Here is a 17,950-nt window from a genome sequence, read left to right as displayed (position 1 = left end):
TAATGCAGTGGGCGCAATGCAATTAATCAAACCTGAAACTGTTTGCGGTGATTGTTTTAGCACCGAAAAATAGTACGACTCATGGCAGGTGCAAACACACACGCACACGCACACGCACACACACACGCACACACACACGCACACACACACACACACACAGATCATCGCTGCACTGAATAAACACAGAGGAGATGGAAAAAAAAGGCTCCAGTTAACCTTTTTAGTATAAGAAAATATTTTAAATGAAAGAATAGTCAATATTAACAGCCACTGAATAAGAAAATGCAGAGTAAAGTTGCTCCTGAGTCGGACACACTGCTCCAGGGAGCTTCTCTGTCTTTCTCTCCATGCTTTGACCCTAAAACTCTCGTGTCACGTTGATGCCAGGCCAGAATTAACTGAGCTGCTGTGTAATTGAAGCAACAACGGTACGATGTTCCCAAATGAGATTGTGCGTGACAAGCGCTGCTTCAGAGCTCCGACTTGCTGGATGATGGTCAGTAGATCATCTTCAAATGGTGCTGATCGACTGATCGACAGACTCTGTTGCTGCATTTACTCAGATCAATGGCATCAACAGATCAATGACAGTTTTTGTCAAAGTTACAGGACCTAGCAGAGCACCCACATTAACGTGTTGGGGGGGGTATATAGGCGCACCTACTAGTGGCGCAATGTTAGTGAATTCCTCACAGCAGGTGAAGAAACAGCATCACCAAAGTATTCAGAGACGCACATGGTTTACCATCCTTTATTTCAGATCTTAGTGAATCTGCCCCATAGTGCCTTGCTGCTGAGAGCTCTTCCAAATCATCTGCCTTTGTTACAGTACCAGTTTCATAACTTAATCTTGTTAACATTAATTGCTTTATTAAATGTGTCTATAAAGCATGACTCATAATTGCAACATACTACCACTGTAGATATATTGAGTCATTATATACATTCGTGGTTTGTGGTCTTTTGAATCACAACCTTGTTACTTGACTGCAGCAATCACAATGATGGCCTTCTTGCCATTAACAACTTCACTCGAAACTGCTACTTAATCAACAAAATCAGCTCAAAAGTTAACCATACAATGACAAAGTTAAAACTTTACATAATTTACTGTGATCAAATGTTTTTTTTTGCCTTCTGAAAATGATTAGATAAAAAAGCCTGATTCTTCACAGCATGCAGTGGTTTTCCCTCAGCAGTGTGGCTGCCCAACATCACCCAAAGACGACGATGATGCTATTGATGATTTGGTTATTAAAAACTTGCACCCACCCCCCCAAAAACAATAAGATAATATAAGATAAGATATGTCCCACAGAGGCGAAATGTGTTTATTGTTTAAAGGATTATTTGGAAAAACAAGTGATCAATAAATTATTCTTCAAAAACCTGCTTGGTTTAGTTAAACGTGCTAGTAATTCAAAGCATTTTGAAACAGCATTGGACTTGCAATCTGAAGTTAATCATGTTACGATATACATACAGTATACTACAAATTCATTATATACCGTTAGAACTCCAGAATCTTCAGTGCAGCATATACTCGTCTTGAACTTGAACAATGTTTCAAAACAAAAAGTACACAAATTTGCATATAATTTGAAGACCAATGCTTAGGGCTGCACGATTATGGCCAAAATGATTATCACGATTATAATCGCAAACATTTCCCATATTATTGCACTACTAAACAAACTATGTGTACACATAAAATTAAGCTTTAAAATTGATAATTTATTTTAAAAAAAGTCACATTAATTTAATCATGGCACCCAAAATTGGGATCACAATTAAAATTAGATTAATTGTGCAGCCCTACTAATGCTTAAAAATGCTATAACGACTGTGAAGAGTGATAAACACATGGAGAAGTACCATCCTATGACAGTTAAAAACAACATGAGTATGTATGCTCCGTTTCCCACAGTCAGTGTACACGCACGCACACACACGCGCGCACACACACACACACACACACACACACACACACACACACACACACACACACACACACACACACACACACACACACACACACACACACACACACACACACACACACACACACACACACACACACACACACACACACACACACACACACACACACACACACACACACACACACACACACACACACACACACACAAACTGAGGTGGGGCTATCACTCTTTGGCAGACTGCTGTCCTGTCTCCTCTGGCCCCAGCAGAAATCTGCTCCTCTTCACACCCTATCATCTCACCTAACATCTCTAACCGCCATAGGCCCGCCGCCCGCTGCCCGCATCATCAATCTGTGCCGGCCCCGGTGTCTCTGATTAATGATGATCTATGCCAGGGAGTTAAAGCTGGGGTGATACGAGGGCAAGTAAAAAGGGGACAGGTGCTGGTGTTCTGACCACCAATGTGACGCGACAATACCAAACCGCACAGGGCTGGGACTGCATTTCAGGAGGCCGTAAGGGAAAGATGGGTTGAGCAGGGGGGGGGGGGAGTTGATGAGGGGTGCTGTGACCTTCAAGTTCAGGGGCAGTGATGCGAGGTCGCACACTGCACCAGCTGGAAATGTCACACTGTCAGATGTCAGCAAGCCGGCTAAGTATAACCTGGTCAGCACCTGGAAGGACGTCCTCTAATTAGAAGCGTGTTGGGCCATGTCGGATCAGACAGGGACAGCAGCCTTGGTCAGCGCCTTACAAACACACGTAAAATACGCTACCACAGTCAACCATGCACACGTTAACATTTCTGTGGCTGCAAACTAATTACATTATATGACGCCAATTGTAACTAAACACGGTCATGAAGAGCCCATGAGCCCAAAACAAAAATGCTCTCAACATACTGATAGTCTCAAGTTCTTATCCTTTGTGACCTAACCAGGACAAAAACAACTCCAGGATGTGCACTCACACATAAAGTCACCCACTCCACTGACCTTTTGGATCGCCGCTATAAATAGCATGCATTTATATGCTTGAATTATTTAGTAGCCTAATGTGATGGGCAAGTTTTTTTTCTTATTTCTTCGTACTGTTGGCCAAGGGAGCAAAAAGCCAGAGCGCAACAGAACAATTCAGCCAGCAACAGCAAGCTTACACTTCAGCCTTTTGTCTGTCTAAGTTTCACAATCACAACAGCATCATGAGCGTGGTGCGCCTGGCAGAGCAGTATGTGAGGAGAGAGCAGCGATGGGCATCGCTGGGTGTCTGGAATTCTCCTCTGAGTGACAATGTTCTCAGACTAGTGTCAGCTCTAGCTCTGGTTTGACGATGCCATCAGTTTGTCAACGTGTTATTGCAGCCTTCTGACACCTGCCACCAACGCCACCTCCGGACTTTTTCTCACCAGTTTCACTTCCAACCCCACCCCACACCCCCGATCATGCCAAGCTTCTCTCTTGCACTCCATCCCTCTTGCTACCAGGCCCTTGTCCACTCCACCTCACCTCTCACTCTGTGGCCAAGGCTGCCGTCAAATAACTTCATTAGCTTTCCACCTCTGTCACGCCAGTCTGCTCCCCCTCTGACAATTGGCTGCTGTTTTCTCCCGAAGAAAAAAAAATGGACAGGGCTACGCAGGGCAGGTTGAGAACCCAACAATAGCTGACAGTGTGCTAGACACTGGACAGTGATACTGATGGCTGCAGTGGGGATGTATGGACCAGAGGTCACACACAAAAGGCCTACTTGTGTCTGTTCATACAGAGCTGGAAAGCAAGGGACACATCAGATTACAACTAGACATTTACAAAAAGCCAAAAAAACAAGCCTTTTTGAAATTCAATACATTCGGTGTCAGAAAAATGTCACAACAAATGTGTACTAGTATTTGACAAAAAATACTGAAACTTTTTATTTTTACAATGAGAAAACCCAGCTGGTTTAACATGGACAATGTTAACAGTTCGGTCTTTGCATCATATTACTGTCACACAGTGTGACATACAGGACAGTCCCTTAGGACCGGGACAAATAAGACAACTGCAGAAGCGTCATGACAGATGCAACACCTCCCACAACCCCCTGCATGCCAATTATTCACACCCAGCCAGGGTCAAGCTCGTTGTGCCTGTGTCACAGCAGCAAGAAGGGATGGGGGGTGCCATGCCCACTGTCATTATTAACTCCAGGTCCACTGGGCACAGGGTAGGAGCTGTGCATTTCAAAGGGGCGTCTGTGGCTTTCATCTTTGAATCAAAATGTGAATCACACTAGAATCGTGGTTGTGTCAGCATGCAAGGATAAAAATCAAAGGGTATCAGCATAACACTCAATGGAAAGCAGGGCAGCCCCCAAAAACGATATGCTTATTATGTCAGAGGTCAGACAAAGTTCGCAGGCTTTTAGAAGCTTGGGGAACTCTATGCAACTCCCTCTTTGGTGCTTAGTTCCTCTTGCTTACTTGCTGTCACTTCATAGGTCTCCTGCTTGTCCTCTCGTTTCCCTCTACAGCTTTATACATGTCCTTCCACCCACTTCTCATGGACCTTGTGGGATTGAGGGATGAGCCACTCGTGTACACACTCAATCTGGGTTGGCATGGAGGTCAAAAGAAATAGATTCTAGATGTCTCAAGAGCAACTTCCTCACCTCTTCTTCATTGGCCGTTTCACGGAATGGCCACGTCTTCCAGAGATCTGAGTTTACTGTTTCTCAGTTTCATAACCTTCTTTCTTAAGTCAATCGCACAACAAACAAATAAGTTACTGATCAATGTGGCAGTATTCATTATAAACCATCATCATGCATACAAGTCCAACATCCTTTCATTCGGTCCTTTTAAATCCTCCCTCTTGTTCCTCGAATGATGCCATGACTAAGATCTCCGTCCGCTACTTGACACTGAACTGACATTGCATGGAGCCATTGTAACTCAGGCCTGATTGTGCAGTCTGGGAGTGAAGTCCAACTGGCACCCAGGGGGCATCCATGTGGAGCCAGGGCGTGCGACATCGAGGGGGAGTTAAATAAGCCTATCTAGTCTCAATGCATCCTGGCGGGGTCACAGGATGACGCCGAGGGCGCTAATGAATTCAAATTAGGAATTCCTTTTTAATTATGAATTATGCATAAATTTTTAATTACTCTAATGTTCCCAGGGTTTTTTCTTCCATCCCTGCTCCAGATCTCAATCTAATTACACAGCAATAAGTGAAAGAGTGGCAGTTGCAGCCCCGACCCTGGCACTCAACCTTTGTCAACCTTTTTCCATCAATCTTGCTACCATCCCCGAGACTCACTTTTGGCATTCTGCAACATTGTCAAATGCATACAAACTGGTAGAAGACTTTATAAACCTGAGACCAGCTTATTTGTCAATGTAACTAAAGTTTGGGGTGTGAAGACTGAAACTAAATATGATAAAACACATTTTGATGATATATCTAGCCGAATATTAATTAACCCAATACTTTGGTAATTATAAGTACCATTCTACAATAAACTAAGGACTATACATAATGCTTTATATATATTTGTAATCCAAGAGCTTTATTGGTTTCTAGCTATTTAAAATGTTCCAATGAATGGCTCTACAGCATGCCAACATAATGCAGTGGAAAATGTTCTATGAAAGATTATAAAATGACCTAAATGTCTAAATTGTGGTCAGAGCCTAGTGATACATGATTATTGACTTTATCTGATTTGAACACACCGTACGCAGAAATCAGACGACAGAAGGGAGGATGCTGATGAGTTAGATGTGTTGGACCCAAGTAAATCATTTGCACATTGACTGGGTATAAATCATTAAGATGTGTCAACTTTTGAATATGGAGTGGCAGAGCCAGTTTTCACAGTCCTGTGTTTATCCCAAGGTTGCAGGTTTTTTTTTAGATGTTTTGATGAATTATTCATCCGTAACCCTCTACATTCAAATTAAATTGTTATTTTTTACAAATAACTGTGAAAGTAAGTTTTCTTCTCCAAAAGTTTGAAGTTGAACCCTTATGTAATAAAAAGGGATTATGTGTGTGTGTGTGTGTATATTGGCTTTGATGATATCAAGTACAATACAGTGTACACACTACACACAGGACAGAAAGCCTGTCTAACACAAGTCTAACACAAACTGTAAATACACAATCACGTTATTAAACACAAGAAAACCTTGTTAGGGCATTTCATAGTGAGCCATATTTCTCAACAGTTGTTTATTCTGAGACAAATTACATATTTTCTAAAGTCTCTTGTTTATTAATTCGGGCAAAATTTATACTAACAAAATATGTGAAACACACTTTCTTTTTTATGCACCAATTTTGAATACATGTAAACAATTTCAGATCTAATGTTAATGCCAAACTGCTTTTTGGGGTCTTAATTTCTGCAGGCAATACAAGGAAATCTGGGCTCATATTAGAAACAGCTTTCTAATCAATGATGTGAGGTCAATATACAAAATTTGCAATGCACACAGTCCTCGTATACCCTGTTCATTATCAGATATTCTCCGTTAACATTGGGAAAAATATTTAGATTTAGATTCTACAATTTTAATAGATACAATACAAAAACTAGAAGCATATTTTTGCATAAATTAAATTTATACAAAGAAATGATAATTGAACTTGAATCAAAGCAAACCAGCAGGAGAACAGAGTCTCGTTTTGTCTCTTTTTTTATTAATCTGTCTGAAGCAAATACTCTTTGGATAGTTATTACTATGGCAAAGCCCGTCATTACAGAATAGAAAGAACTGCATCATAAACAAAATGCTAAGATGTCCTAGTAAATGAGTAAAGAGGCGACACTGACTGGTAGTGGTACAAAACAAGCACACATTAGCATACGGTGCAGCAGGCTCTATGATTGGTCCAGTGAGTGCACAGAGTTGGGCCAATAGCAAATCCCATTAGAATTTATTTAGTGTTTTCTGATGCTTTTCAATGATGGTCATTGGTCACTAATTCAGTCTCTTGTTTACTCTGTATTTAGCACTTTGAAAACCAAACTCTCAAGAGGAAATGATTGTCAACCCTGTGGCTTAAACAATGACGCGGCTAAATTGTGGATTTTTCCCGGTTTCATAAGCTTCATGCCGCCACAAAATTCAGCTCTGTCACATTAGACCAGGTGGAACAAAGAAATTGTTAACATTAAATTGTTCTTGCTCGCACTGAATCATTCTGATCACTCATTTTGTCATGATGCACAGTGCCTTGTCATAGCAACGATGCAGATAAATGTTGTCAGAGAAAGAGAGAGCCTCAGCAGCAGCATGGATGAAGTAAAAGTCTGCCAGTTTATAATAGAAGAATAAACAGCATAAAGTTGTTAAATCACCCGTTAGGTTTGTTCAGGATTGATCGGTGCTCTGGACTCTGAGGCTGATGGAGACTCTTCCGTAAGGAGGACGGACAGACAGAAAAATCAGCCAGTTTGTAATAGTAGCATAACAGCATGAAGTTGCCAAATCACCATGTTGGATTTGTTCAGAAGTGATCACGTCTGTATTCTGACTCAGAGTCTTATTCACTGTGATCGCTCCGCGGTAATTCACGGTAAGAAGAGAGGACGAAGCAGTGTATCGGTCTGGTTTCAGTAAAAAGTGACCATAAAGAGCTGTAAATGGATTGATAAGTAGACGTGGGGCAGTGAGGAGGTGACTTCATGTAGTAAAGAAAACTTATCAGTTGAAACACAGACATTTCTGTGAAATCTAACTTGAATACAGCAGCCCGCCTACCTGCCCGTTCTGATTGGTCGAGTTGTCTGAAGGGCACCCAATATTACTATCAGCCAACAAAGTGCGGCATTTGTGTGGATTTTTCTTAGAAAATTACTAAATTCTTGTGATGCGGCCAATAAAATAGTGCACTTTATAGCCCGGAAATTACGGTCATTTTGTTGGCAGTTGTATCAGGTTTCTGTGCACGTCAAGTGTCACTTTCACAGGAAACAGGGTTGTGCAGATTATTTCTATGGATGTTATGGTAAATTATCACAAATAATACAATTATACAAAAGTCAAAAACCAACATTACCAAAGAACTTCAGAAAAAGACTAAGTGAAACTTTAATTAGTAAAATCCCTGCAATCTTAATAGATCTTACTCTATTCCATTGCTAAAGATTAAAAATATAAGAAGTGAGGGGCAAAAGCTAAATCTGTCTTTTCCCTAGATGTTTGAAGAACCTGCCATGCATTTAAAGCTGGCACTGTTTTAAAGCCGTTTAAACATTGTTCAGACACATACGGCTTCCTTGACCTGAAGCAATAGACATGAAGTGTTTACACTTCTTACGAATGTTATTTCTGGTAGAAGTAAATAATCAAAACTGAACTCGAGACAAAGGTGAGACAACATTGAGCTGGAAATCAGCACAGATGTCTTTATATTGGAATCAAGGAGGACTAAAATAATGCTGATGAAAGTAAAATTGTGGTGAACAGAGTTGAAAAGTCAAGCTTAGAAAATTCTACAATCAACAAAACAATTATGGATAATAGGAGTTCCGCCCGTTGAGACTGTTCTTTGTTGTTTTTGTTTTAAAGGCATTTGTTGAAACCACATAGCCTTATTTATTCTAACACTTTAATTGTGGGACTTGCAAATATTTTTTTAGTTAGAGTGTTTTATTTACAAGGTTTTGTAATACGTGTTTTTTACACTTGTGACTTCTGACATTTTCTGATGTCAGAATTTGGTCTGCTGATTAATGAAGAGCATAAAAAAACTTACATTTTATCAATATTTGTATACATTTAAAGATTTATATTATATGTTGATGTAATAAAAAACATACTTTCACATTTGCAAAAATGTGTTTCAATAAAGTTTTAAAAAGTACTGCAAAACAAAAATGCAAAATAACCTAAAAGTCTTTTGTTTACCTTTTTATTTATTTTTTAATATTTTCCCATCATACTGAGCTATTTAGTGTATTAGAGTAAAAACCAAACCGCACACTGACATGTGAAGGGTTAAAAACACTCACCTGAGAGCTTCATCAGTAGATCAGTGGCTGTTTTGGTGGAGATGTCAGGGCTGAAGATGGAGGCTGCGGTTGGACCACTAGGACTAGATTGGACCCCTCCTCCAACCCTGGCTCCAGGCAGGTCCAGGGAGTTGGCACTGCTGCTAGCATGGTCCCTGCAGATGCTGAAGGGGGAGAGCACGGAAAGGTCTCTCTCCTGTGGCTCCTCCTTGATGTGTACATGATTAGAGGAAACCTCGACCGGAGGCGAAGTCTGCTGAGTGTCTGAGTGCAGCGGGGACATCTCGGTCCCTCGCAGGTCTGTGAAGCCACTGTCACCCATCAGGGAGCCCTCGCCTTCTGTGTCGGTGGTGAGCTCCTCTTTCACCTTAACGTCTGTGCGGGGGAAGTGCTGGTGGCAGCGCATGTGGAGCTTTAGGCTGAAGTGACGCGAGGAGGTAAAGGGACAAAGTTCACACTGAAATGTCTCACCCCGATCCTGGTGCTGATGTACCTGGAAAAGATGGAGACTTTAACAAATGGTCTACCAGGAGTATGAACTTCATCTCAAGTATGTAAAGTAAAACCATTCAACAATGTATATATTTACAGTTTAAGTCGTGATGATCATTTACAATTAGGCAACATTTGAAAGTGAACACTTGACACTGTACAATAGTGTTTCCCAACCTTTTTTGGATCGTTACCCCATTTTTATATCAAGAATTTCTAGCGACCCCAAATAAAAAAAATTCTAGAATTACTTTTTGATTACGTTAGTTATACTGTATTCGGTCAATCACGTGACACCTAAAATCTGTCCAACTGCACTTATTTTAGTGAAAAAAAGGTTAAATGCTTAAAAACACCAAATGTAGTACCTTTTTTTAAAAAATGTTACTTGCTAAATTACTTCTGTAATTTGTTCTATTATTCAAAGTGTTAAAATATTATGTGGTGAGACTGTCTGGCCCATGCTGTTTTAAAAAAAAATCTTCAAAATCTATTCAAATGTATTTTCTGTCCTATTTCAGTTACATTATAGTCCTGTATAAGATTTTTAAGTATTTTTTATTTTTATCTCCATCATAATATTCATGCAAACCTTGCCTAATGATACCCTTTTTATGAAATACCACATTATTTTTGACTAGATGTATGTTTTACAAAGTTAAAGCATAGAATAGAGTTGATTAAGAGTGCATGTTGTTTTAATTTGAAAAAAAAATACTAGACATTTCAGGCAAGCCCATTTAAACTCCAGGCAACCAACCCCAAGGTTGAAAAACACTGCTATACAACTATGTAAATAAAAAAAAGTTTTTACCTTCATATGAGATTTGAGATTGTCTTTGCGAGCACAGCGGAATGGACACAGCGGGCACTGATGGCTTTTCAAGCCTGTGTGGATTACCATGTGTCTCTTCCAGTAGCTCTTGCGTTTAATGACCAGTCCGCACACAGGACACTGGAATGGTTTGCCACCATCCTCAGGAGAGCCTTAAAGAAAGTGAGAGAAAATGTCACCATGTAAGGAGGAACATAAACCCATAAAATTTTGGGCACTTGGGTAAAGTACACTTAGGTTTATTTTTGACTTCTTAAGTTGGGACTTCCCTTTCAGATTTCTCATGAAATATATATTATATGAAAAATATATTGTTTAAAGATATTACAATAATGGGTATAAAAATGTAGCCTAGGAAATGTTTGACATTGTTTTAATATTCTGCTTGAATCTACCATTGCTACTGAATAGCAGGGGTACTCATACATTTTTGGGGTCTCTTCTAAATCCCAACAGCGTATATAAGCGATAATATCTGGCCCGCAAAATAATATATGTTTTTCTATTAGACAATACAAAAACACAAAATTACCAGAACATACACAAGAATAAAATATATACAGTATATATTTTTTAAACTTTATGTCAGTCTGAAACTAGAACCACACAGCAAATGGTCAAAAAGGGTGGTGCTTTATGTTTTTTAGCACTTCAAATAGGAAAAGTATTAAATATTTAATCGTTGTTTATTTTTTATAACCAGTTTAAAACTTTAAAAAGCTCATACAGAGTTTAAAGTCAAAGAAATTTCAATCCAATAAATATGATATATATATATATATATATATATAGTGTTTTTAATTTAATTTTATTTAAGTGTTTTTTTTTTTTTTTGCTTTTTTTTCCCCATTTAATCAGTGGGCATTCTGATGGTAATATATAGGGATGTCCCGATGCAACTTTTTCATTTCCGATATGATACGATATTGCAGCCCTGCGTATCCGCCGATACCGATATTGATCAGATATCAGCATGAATCATACATAATTTTTTTCTTTAATAAAATAAATATAATTACTTATTTTGTAGTGTGGAATGTTAGAAAAGGCTTGATCAAGTGATGTTTACTCAAACAGAGAACAATAGTCAGCAACAATAGGTATAAGGAAACACTGACCCATTTATTATTAACCAAATTTTTACATACATAACCTTCACCATAATATCTACAGTATTCTACAACTGAATAAAATAAATAAAAAATAAATTGGGAAAATTTTAATCCGATATTCATTTTCAGGCTAATATCGGGCCGATTGATATCAGATCGGGACACCCCTAGTAACATAAGAGTTAAATTTATGGATTTGGAGTAAATTAAACTACATCTTTCTGAAAAAATATATTGGTTTGCAAAAGTATTCATACCCCTAAAATACCTACGTACATCTTACATTACAACTACAAATATAAATGTATTGTCTTGGGATTTTATGTGATAAACCAACACAACATGCAGCATAATTGTAAAACTAGAGGAAAAGGATATGTGGTGCTAAAAGAAAATTCTAAATAAAAAAAAACTTTGGATCTCAATTAAAAAAAAAGGTATAAAAAGGAAGTGTGCTGTGCGAAAGTGTCAGTCCCCCTGAGTCGATACTTTGTAGAGTCATCTTTAGCTGCAATCACAGCTGCAAGTCTTTTGGGATATGTCTCCAACTCAGTCAGATTGGATGGAGAGCATCTGGGAAAAGCAATTTTCAAGTCTGGCCAATGATTTTCAATTGGATTAAGGTCTGGACTTTGACTGGGCAATTCTAAAACATGGATATGCTTTGATCTGATTCTAAACCATTCCATAAAGCTCTGGCCGTATGTTTGAGGTCCTTAAACTATCTGTCGGTCTTTTGCAGACTTACAGATTTTCTACCAAGACTCCCCTGGATTTGGCTCCATTTATCTACTCATCAACTCTGACCGGTCTCTCTTTCCTTACTGAAGAAAAGCATCCCCTCAGCATGATGCGACCACCACCATATTCCACAGTGGAGATGATGTGTTTAGGGTCATAAGCAGTGTTATACTACACATAGCTTTTTGCATTCAGTCCAAAAAGTTAAAACTTGGTCTCATCTGACCAGGACTCCTTCTTCCACATGTTTGCTATGTGCCCAACATTGGCTGTAGGAAACTTCAAATAAGTCTTTTGAAGTTGTAGATTCTACTACCTGATCTGTGGAAAAGTTCAAAGGGTATCAATACTTTTATAATCCACTGGATCTATTTGGGTTCGGCCATGAGTTGGAGTCCGTTCTAATTTTGTCACCCTGTTTGATTGAGTTTGACATCGCTCTCTAAGCTCATATCTTTAAATAGTTCAAACCTGTCAGAACATTAGCATGAGAATGTTTTCACTGAGACATTCAAAAATGTCTTACAGGAAAGTCCTCGAGCCTGAGTGATGCAATTCTTGTTTTACATCAATTCAATGCCAAAATTAGTGCTAAATTATAAACAGGAGCCATGCCGAACAAAAATCTGGAGCATAAATATTGAGATTGACTAATATTTAAGTTGGAGTTGTGTCAGCTAATGCTAATGTACAATATGTGGGAGTCTACAAATATTTGACTGAATCACGACTTTAGGATTGCACCTTTTAATAGGATGCCACAACTTGAAGTTTTCAAGATAATTTGGCAAACCAAGAGTCAAGTTTGACAACCAAAGCAAACAAAATGCTAATCATCCTTTAAACCCAGAGAGCCACACAAACATGGATGTGATGTGTTCGTGACAACGCCTGTAAAATAGAACAATGTCAACCATCTTGAAAAATGCCAGCTGGAAGCATTGGAACAATGAAAGTAGGAACTCCAGCATGTTTTAGTATCTTGATTATTGTTGTTGGCTTCATTTCCGGCATCCATTACTGTTTAATTGGTCTTATTAGAAAGAGCCATGATTGCATTACAAATTCTACAAGGGCCTGTCAGGATGGCTTCATAAGTATTCCAGTGCCGTTCCTTGAAAAACATCTGGTAATCAGTGTTTGGTGAAATTACTGTGCTCAGCCATTCATTGACCTGAGGTGTAAAACCTCGAGACTGCCTATTTGCAACAATAAACCACCATCTGCGTCCCAACCTCTCCTAGCACAGCAGAGATCACAATGCAAAAATTACTTCTGCTTACTCCAAGTATGAGCAAATGAAGCAGATACATTAAATGTGTGTGTGCCCCGTGCTTTGTTTTTGAATTCTAGTGTTCATTTCCCGTGTTCACGCAGTTATGAATCACAAAACTTGATGCTGTTTATGTTGAATATGCATATTCCATAGAACACAGTTTATAGTGGAGCTGGCAGGGAGCGGCAATAAAACAAGACTTGAGAGTCAATAATCAAGGTCACATTTTTCAGTCTGGCGACCAAACAACTACCTGCAGTTTTACAGTGCTGTTCGACCTTGACAGCATGCCCGGTAAGTGCAGACCCCCTTTTTAGCATGCAGATCACAGAATATTACATCGGCCGCCTCATCTGTCTGAAGTCAATTTGATCCAGCCATTTTAGATTTGGCGGGGTTGCGACACAATCCCTAAGAAGTGCCCATCCATCTCCCTGAAAACATTCTGTTCTCCCTTAAGGCTACTTAGTTGGAGCCTGAACTGTGGAGTATTCCCTCTTCCTGTCCATGAGACAAAGCTATGTGCGTGCGTGTCTTTGTTTAGGTTATACGTCTACATCTTGGTACACTAAGATATTCTAATGTTTGTGTGTTGCAGAGCCGGAGTATGTGTGTGTGCCCACATCTGTATCCAGTCAGTGGAAAGTATGATGTGTTTGGCCTTCAGTCTACTGTGCTGATCGGTGCAGAGAGCTCTGTTTAGAGGGGGCTGAAGCCAGGCTGAGGCTGCTGAGATGGATATGGACTCCAGGGCTCCCTGCTGTGCCAAGCACACATTGATGGCCCCCTTTTTGGCAGCGCGCACATCCAAGCACAAATGAGCTGGTCTGGGAAGGCAGTGAGGTCTCAGTCAGAACCCCCCGTCGAGCCCACGGACCATTTCCCAGACTAGAAGGCCAGCCAGGACTGTTTTCTCTCTCGGCTGTGCGCTCTGCTCAGCTGACAGTTAAGCTGAGGCTACAGTCCTCGCGAACTTCAGCACCAGTGAGGTGAGAACAAAACCATTACAAAACTAGAGAAAACATGTTGAGAGTGACTGTGTTTCTCTGATGGTATTTTGGTGACAGTTGGTGACGGCAAAATGGCAATTTTGTGAATGTATAACACACATTTTAATCATGAATCCTATCTATCACCCGCTTGCATGGTGTGAACAATTTGTTGAATAATCTTATTTGATTTAAAAAGAAGCACACTGTGCAAAACAGAGGTTCGCATCACAAGGGTCGGGACCCTAATGTGGATAGCAGCCATATTTTGAATGGGATACAAAATAAATAGGGATGGAGTGGATGAGATTTATTATAAGTAGCTTTTCCAACCAAAAGTAATTACTTCTAATAATAGGAGGCAGTAAGTTAGTACATATTCTACTAGGAGTTTTTTTCCTGTGCATAGAGCTACTATAATATTTACATGTCTCTTTGAATATATGTATTTTAAATTAATTTGTGTTGAGTTTCTGGATAAAATATTTTTTTAAAGAATAAACTTTCTATGCAAGACCCAACAAATCTTATTCCACAGCTGTGACGAACATTGATCATACCTGTATCTTATCTAACTGCAACAAATTTTGGTGTAAATGTTCATTAAAATGGGACATTTGCCCCAGTTTATGTCACTGCATTTTTTATGGGTGGTGTAGGTCCCAAAGCCTCTGTGGTAAAAACACAGCAGTGCTTAGAAATTGGTTAGAATTGATGGCAACTACTGACATAAGCTTAAAAATAAAAGACTCAAATAAATAACAAAAACATTATATTTGCAACTCTTAAAAATCGGAATTTGTTTGAATGTATTTATTGTTTCTATTTCTTACAGACTACTTAGAGTAAGTCAATAGTGGAAATCAATGAAGTTTTGAGATATATTCCATTGATAACTCGGAAAGGTTCACTGACATTGTCCTGTAAAAGCTGCAGTTAAAATAACATCTAATAAATATTACACTTTTTTTTTTAAATGACCAAACTAATCATGTTGAAATGTTTAAATAGTGTCAGAAAACTGTGTATTTTCCATTTATGTTTATGTTAAAAAGAAGATGTTATACTGTACCTCTGACAAGTCCTGTTTGATCATTTTTCAGGTGAAAGTGGTAATAGTTACAAAAAATATAACTGGTTACGATAAAGGAAAAAATAAAAACTGACTTTCCTTTTTTGTTTCAAAATGAAATAATGAAACACTTTCAAACCCTCTGCCATTCTAAAGATCAGGCTTCTTTATGTAGATTACCTGCTTGGATGTTAATTTTGCCTTTATTCTTTGGAGTGGAAGGCAATAGCAACTCCAGGTTCTGGGTGGGTGTGGACGGCGTGGATGGTTTCTGGTTCTTGTCCAGCAGGGGTTTCACATCCTCTTGGAGGACCCCACCAGGTGCCAACGGAGAGCCTTCCTTTCTCTCTGTTAGCAGGTTTCCTGCAGCTCTTGCAGCTACCTCCTTCAGCAAAGCAGCGGAAGAGGTCATTGACACGAGTGAGAGAAAGGAACTTGCTGAGGATTGGTGGTCCGAAGTAGCGTTAGTAGTTGTTGAAGCTTGGCTGCGCTCACTGACTTTCTTGGAAAGTGCAGCAAGGGTAGAGCTGGCTGACTGTGGGCTAAATGGAGAGTTGAAGGCATCAAAGCGCACTGCATCATCTCCTCGAGCACCACCCCCCAAGGTAGGTACCGCAGATGAGGCAGAGGTGGAAGAAGATGTTGTTGAAGAGCAGGTGGTGGCATTTTTGTCTTGAAGAACCGCATTAGCTGCTGCTTTTAACTTCTGAATGGCAGAGTCCGGTGAGAGGCTGGATCCACGGGGTGTGGAGCAACTGGCAGGTGGCCACTTATCTGTGACACCTGCCCACACAAAGCCACTACCATTGCTGGGGGTGACAGAGTTAAAGGGGTCAGGGGGCTCCTGCTTAATGTTGGTGACCGAGGGTGCCAAGGAGGCTGGGGAAGCTGAGCCACTGTTGTTGTTGCTATTGGCCAGTTTTCGAGCAAGAGCACTTAACTGTTGGGCATGATGGGAGGATGGGGAGAGAGTCAAAGTTGGGGCTAGAGCTATTGGAGGTGAATCCCCACCTGCACTTCCCCTGGATGATTGGCCCAGAAGCTCTCCACTGTCAAGTTTGAGTGATCCCGCTTCTAGGAGGCGCCGCAGGTTGCTGCTGAGAGGTTTCCCAAGGGCTCTAGAAGCTGCTTCACCGTATAGCGAAGACACCACAGAGGAGAGCGTGTCCTGGGCCGAGTAGGCCCCTCCATCAAGTCCAAGCAGTTCCAAAGAGGCACGATGGATGGGTGTAGGGCAACCCAAGGAGCTCTCCCCTCCACATGCGTCATGTTCTCCGGACCCAGCGCTGCCTCCAGGTTGTTCATCAGGAGAGGAACCTCTGGGGAGGAGGAGCTCATCCTGAGTGTCTCCAAAGGACGATGCTTCCGAGCGAGTGTCGGAGGCATTCCCAAACCATCCTTCCTCCTCCACAGCACAACCATTAGATCCCTCTTCATTGTTGTCCAGATCTAAGAAAGGAAAGAAAATCAAACAATTAGGGCACAACCTCTGGAAATAACAGATAACCTAACACTTGTTGTGTTGACAAGTTTTCATAACTTAACAGCAATTATTAATCTGTGTAATGTAAAATCTAAAGATCAGGAAAAAATGTTGACATCCCTGCCAGACACCTGCACAAACGCAAGTCCAGTGACCTTTTAGAACGTAAAAGTCACTTCAGTGCTCAGCAGGGGGAACAGTAAATTGACAGTGCAAACTCAACCCTCATCTTATATAATGGTGGCTTTCCACAAGACATATCCAAGATGTTTGAGTAATTTAGATTTTTCTGTCCTTTTTAACCACATTTTTCACACCCTTGGTCTGGAAGAGCCTAGTAAAGGGGTTACCATGACAACGGGTCCTTCTGGGAGGCTAGACAGCAAAGATTAGGGTAATGGAGGTTACAGAACTAGATTAATATTCATGAGCCTGCAGATACCACCAGGGAGCCAATAAGGATAGGTTTAAGGTCACCAGGGGTCATTAATATACACTTCATGTATCAATATTCATAAGCAAAACATTACAGCTTGCCAGACAAGGGCGAACAAAGAAGAGAGAATATTCCTGATACATATTAACAAATCTCCATGAGAATATGTCAAAAGCAGCTAGCCTGGGTGAAACAAAATGTCAAAACTGACATCTCCCTTTCAAGTTACTGAACACAAGTTTGTAAGATCTAAAACTATGAAGCAGTGAAAGAATTATTTCAAATGCCACACACCAAAGTGTCCACACCCTCACAATCTAAACACACGTCGGTTGGGTCTGCTCTATAGGGCTAAAACGATTCGTCAAGTAACTCGAATAATTTGATTAGGTGTGTCTCGAGCCGATATTGATATTGAATATGGGCCCGATATCAGCCAGAAAACGAATAGCAGATTTTATCGAACTGCATCTAAAATCTTCTATATAAGCACTCCCATAAGTTTGAGTAACATCACTTGATCAAGCCTTTGCTAGCATTCCACACTACAAAAAGAGTAATAAAAGTAT

The 17,950-nt window shown here is 40.1% G+C and overlaps 1 protein-coding gene across 1 annotated transcript in view; it reads right to left on the bottom strand.

Annotated features, from left to right (window-relative positions):
* znf827 (zinc finger protein 827) overlaps window positions 1–17,950 on the bottom strand; it is a 98,217-nt gene that overhangs the window by 46,075 nt on the left and 34,192 nt on the right. The window contains exons 2-4 of the mRNA XM_028443658.1: window positions 15,643–16,911; window positions 10,252–10,424; window positions 8,946–9,438 (exon numbers count right to left, since the gene is read on the bottom strand). Coding sequence (XP_028299459.1) covers window positions 8,946–9,438; window positions 10,252–10,424; window positions 15,643–16,911 — 1,935 coding nt within the window. The remainder of the gene's footprint in view (window positions 1–8,945; window positions 9,439–10,251; window positions 10,425–15,642; window positions 16,912–17,950) is intronic.

This window comes from Gouania willdenowi, chromosome 1 (genome assembly GCF_900634775.1).
Source record: "Gouania willdenowi chromosome 1, fGouWil2.1, whole genome shotgun sequence".
NCBI lineage: Eukaryota > Metazoa > Chordata > Actinopteri > Blenniiformes > Gobiesocidae > Gouania > Gouania willdenowi.
This window is presented reverse-complemented; position numbering and strand designations above follow the sequence as displayed.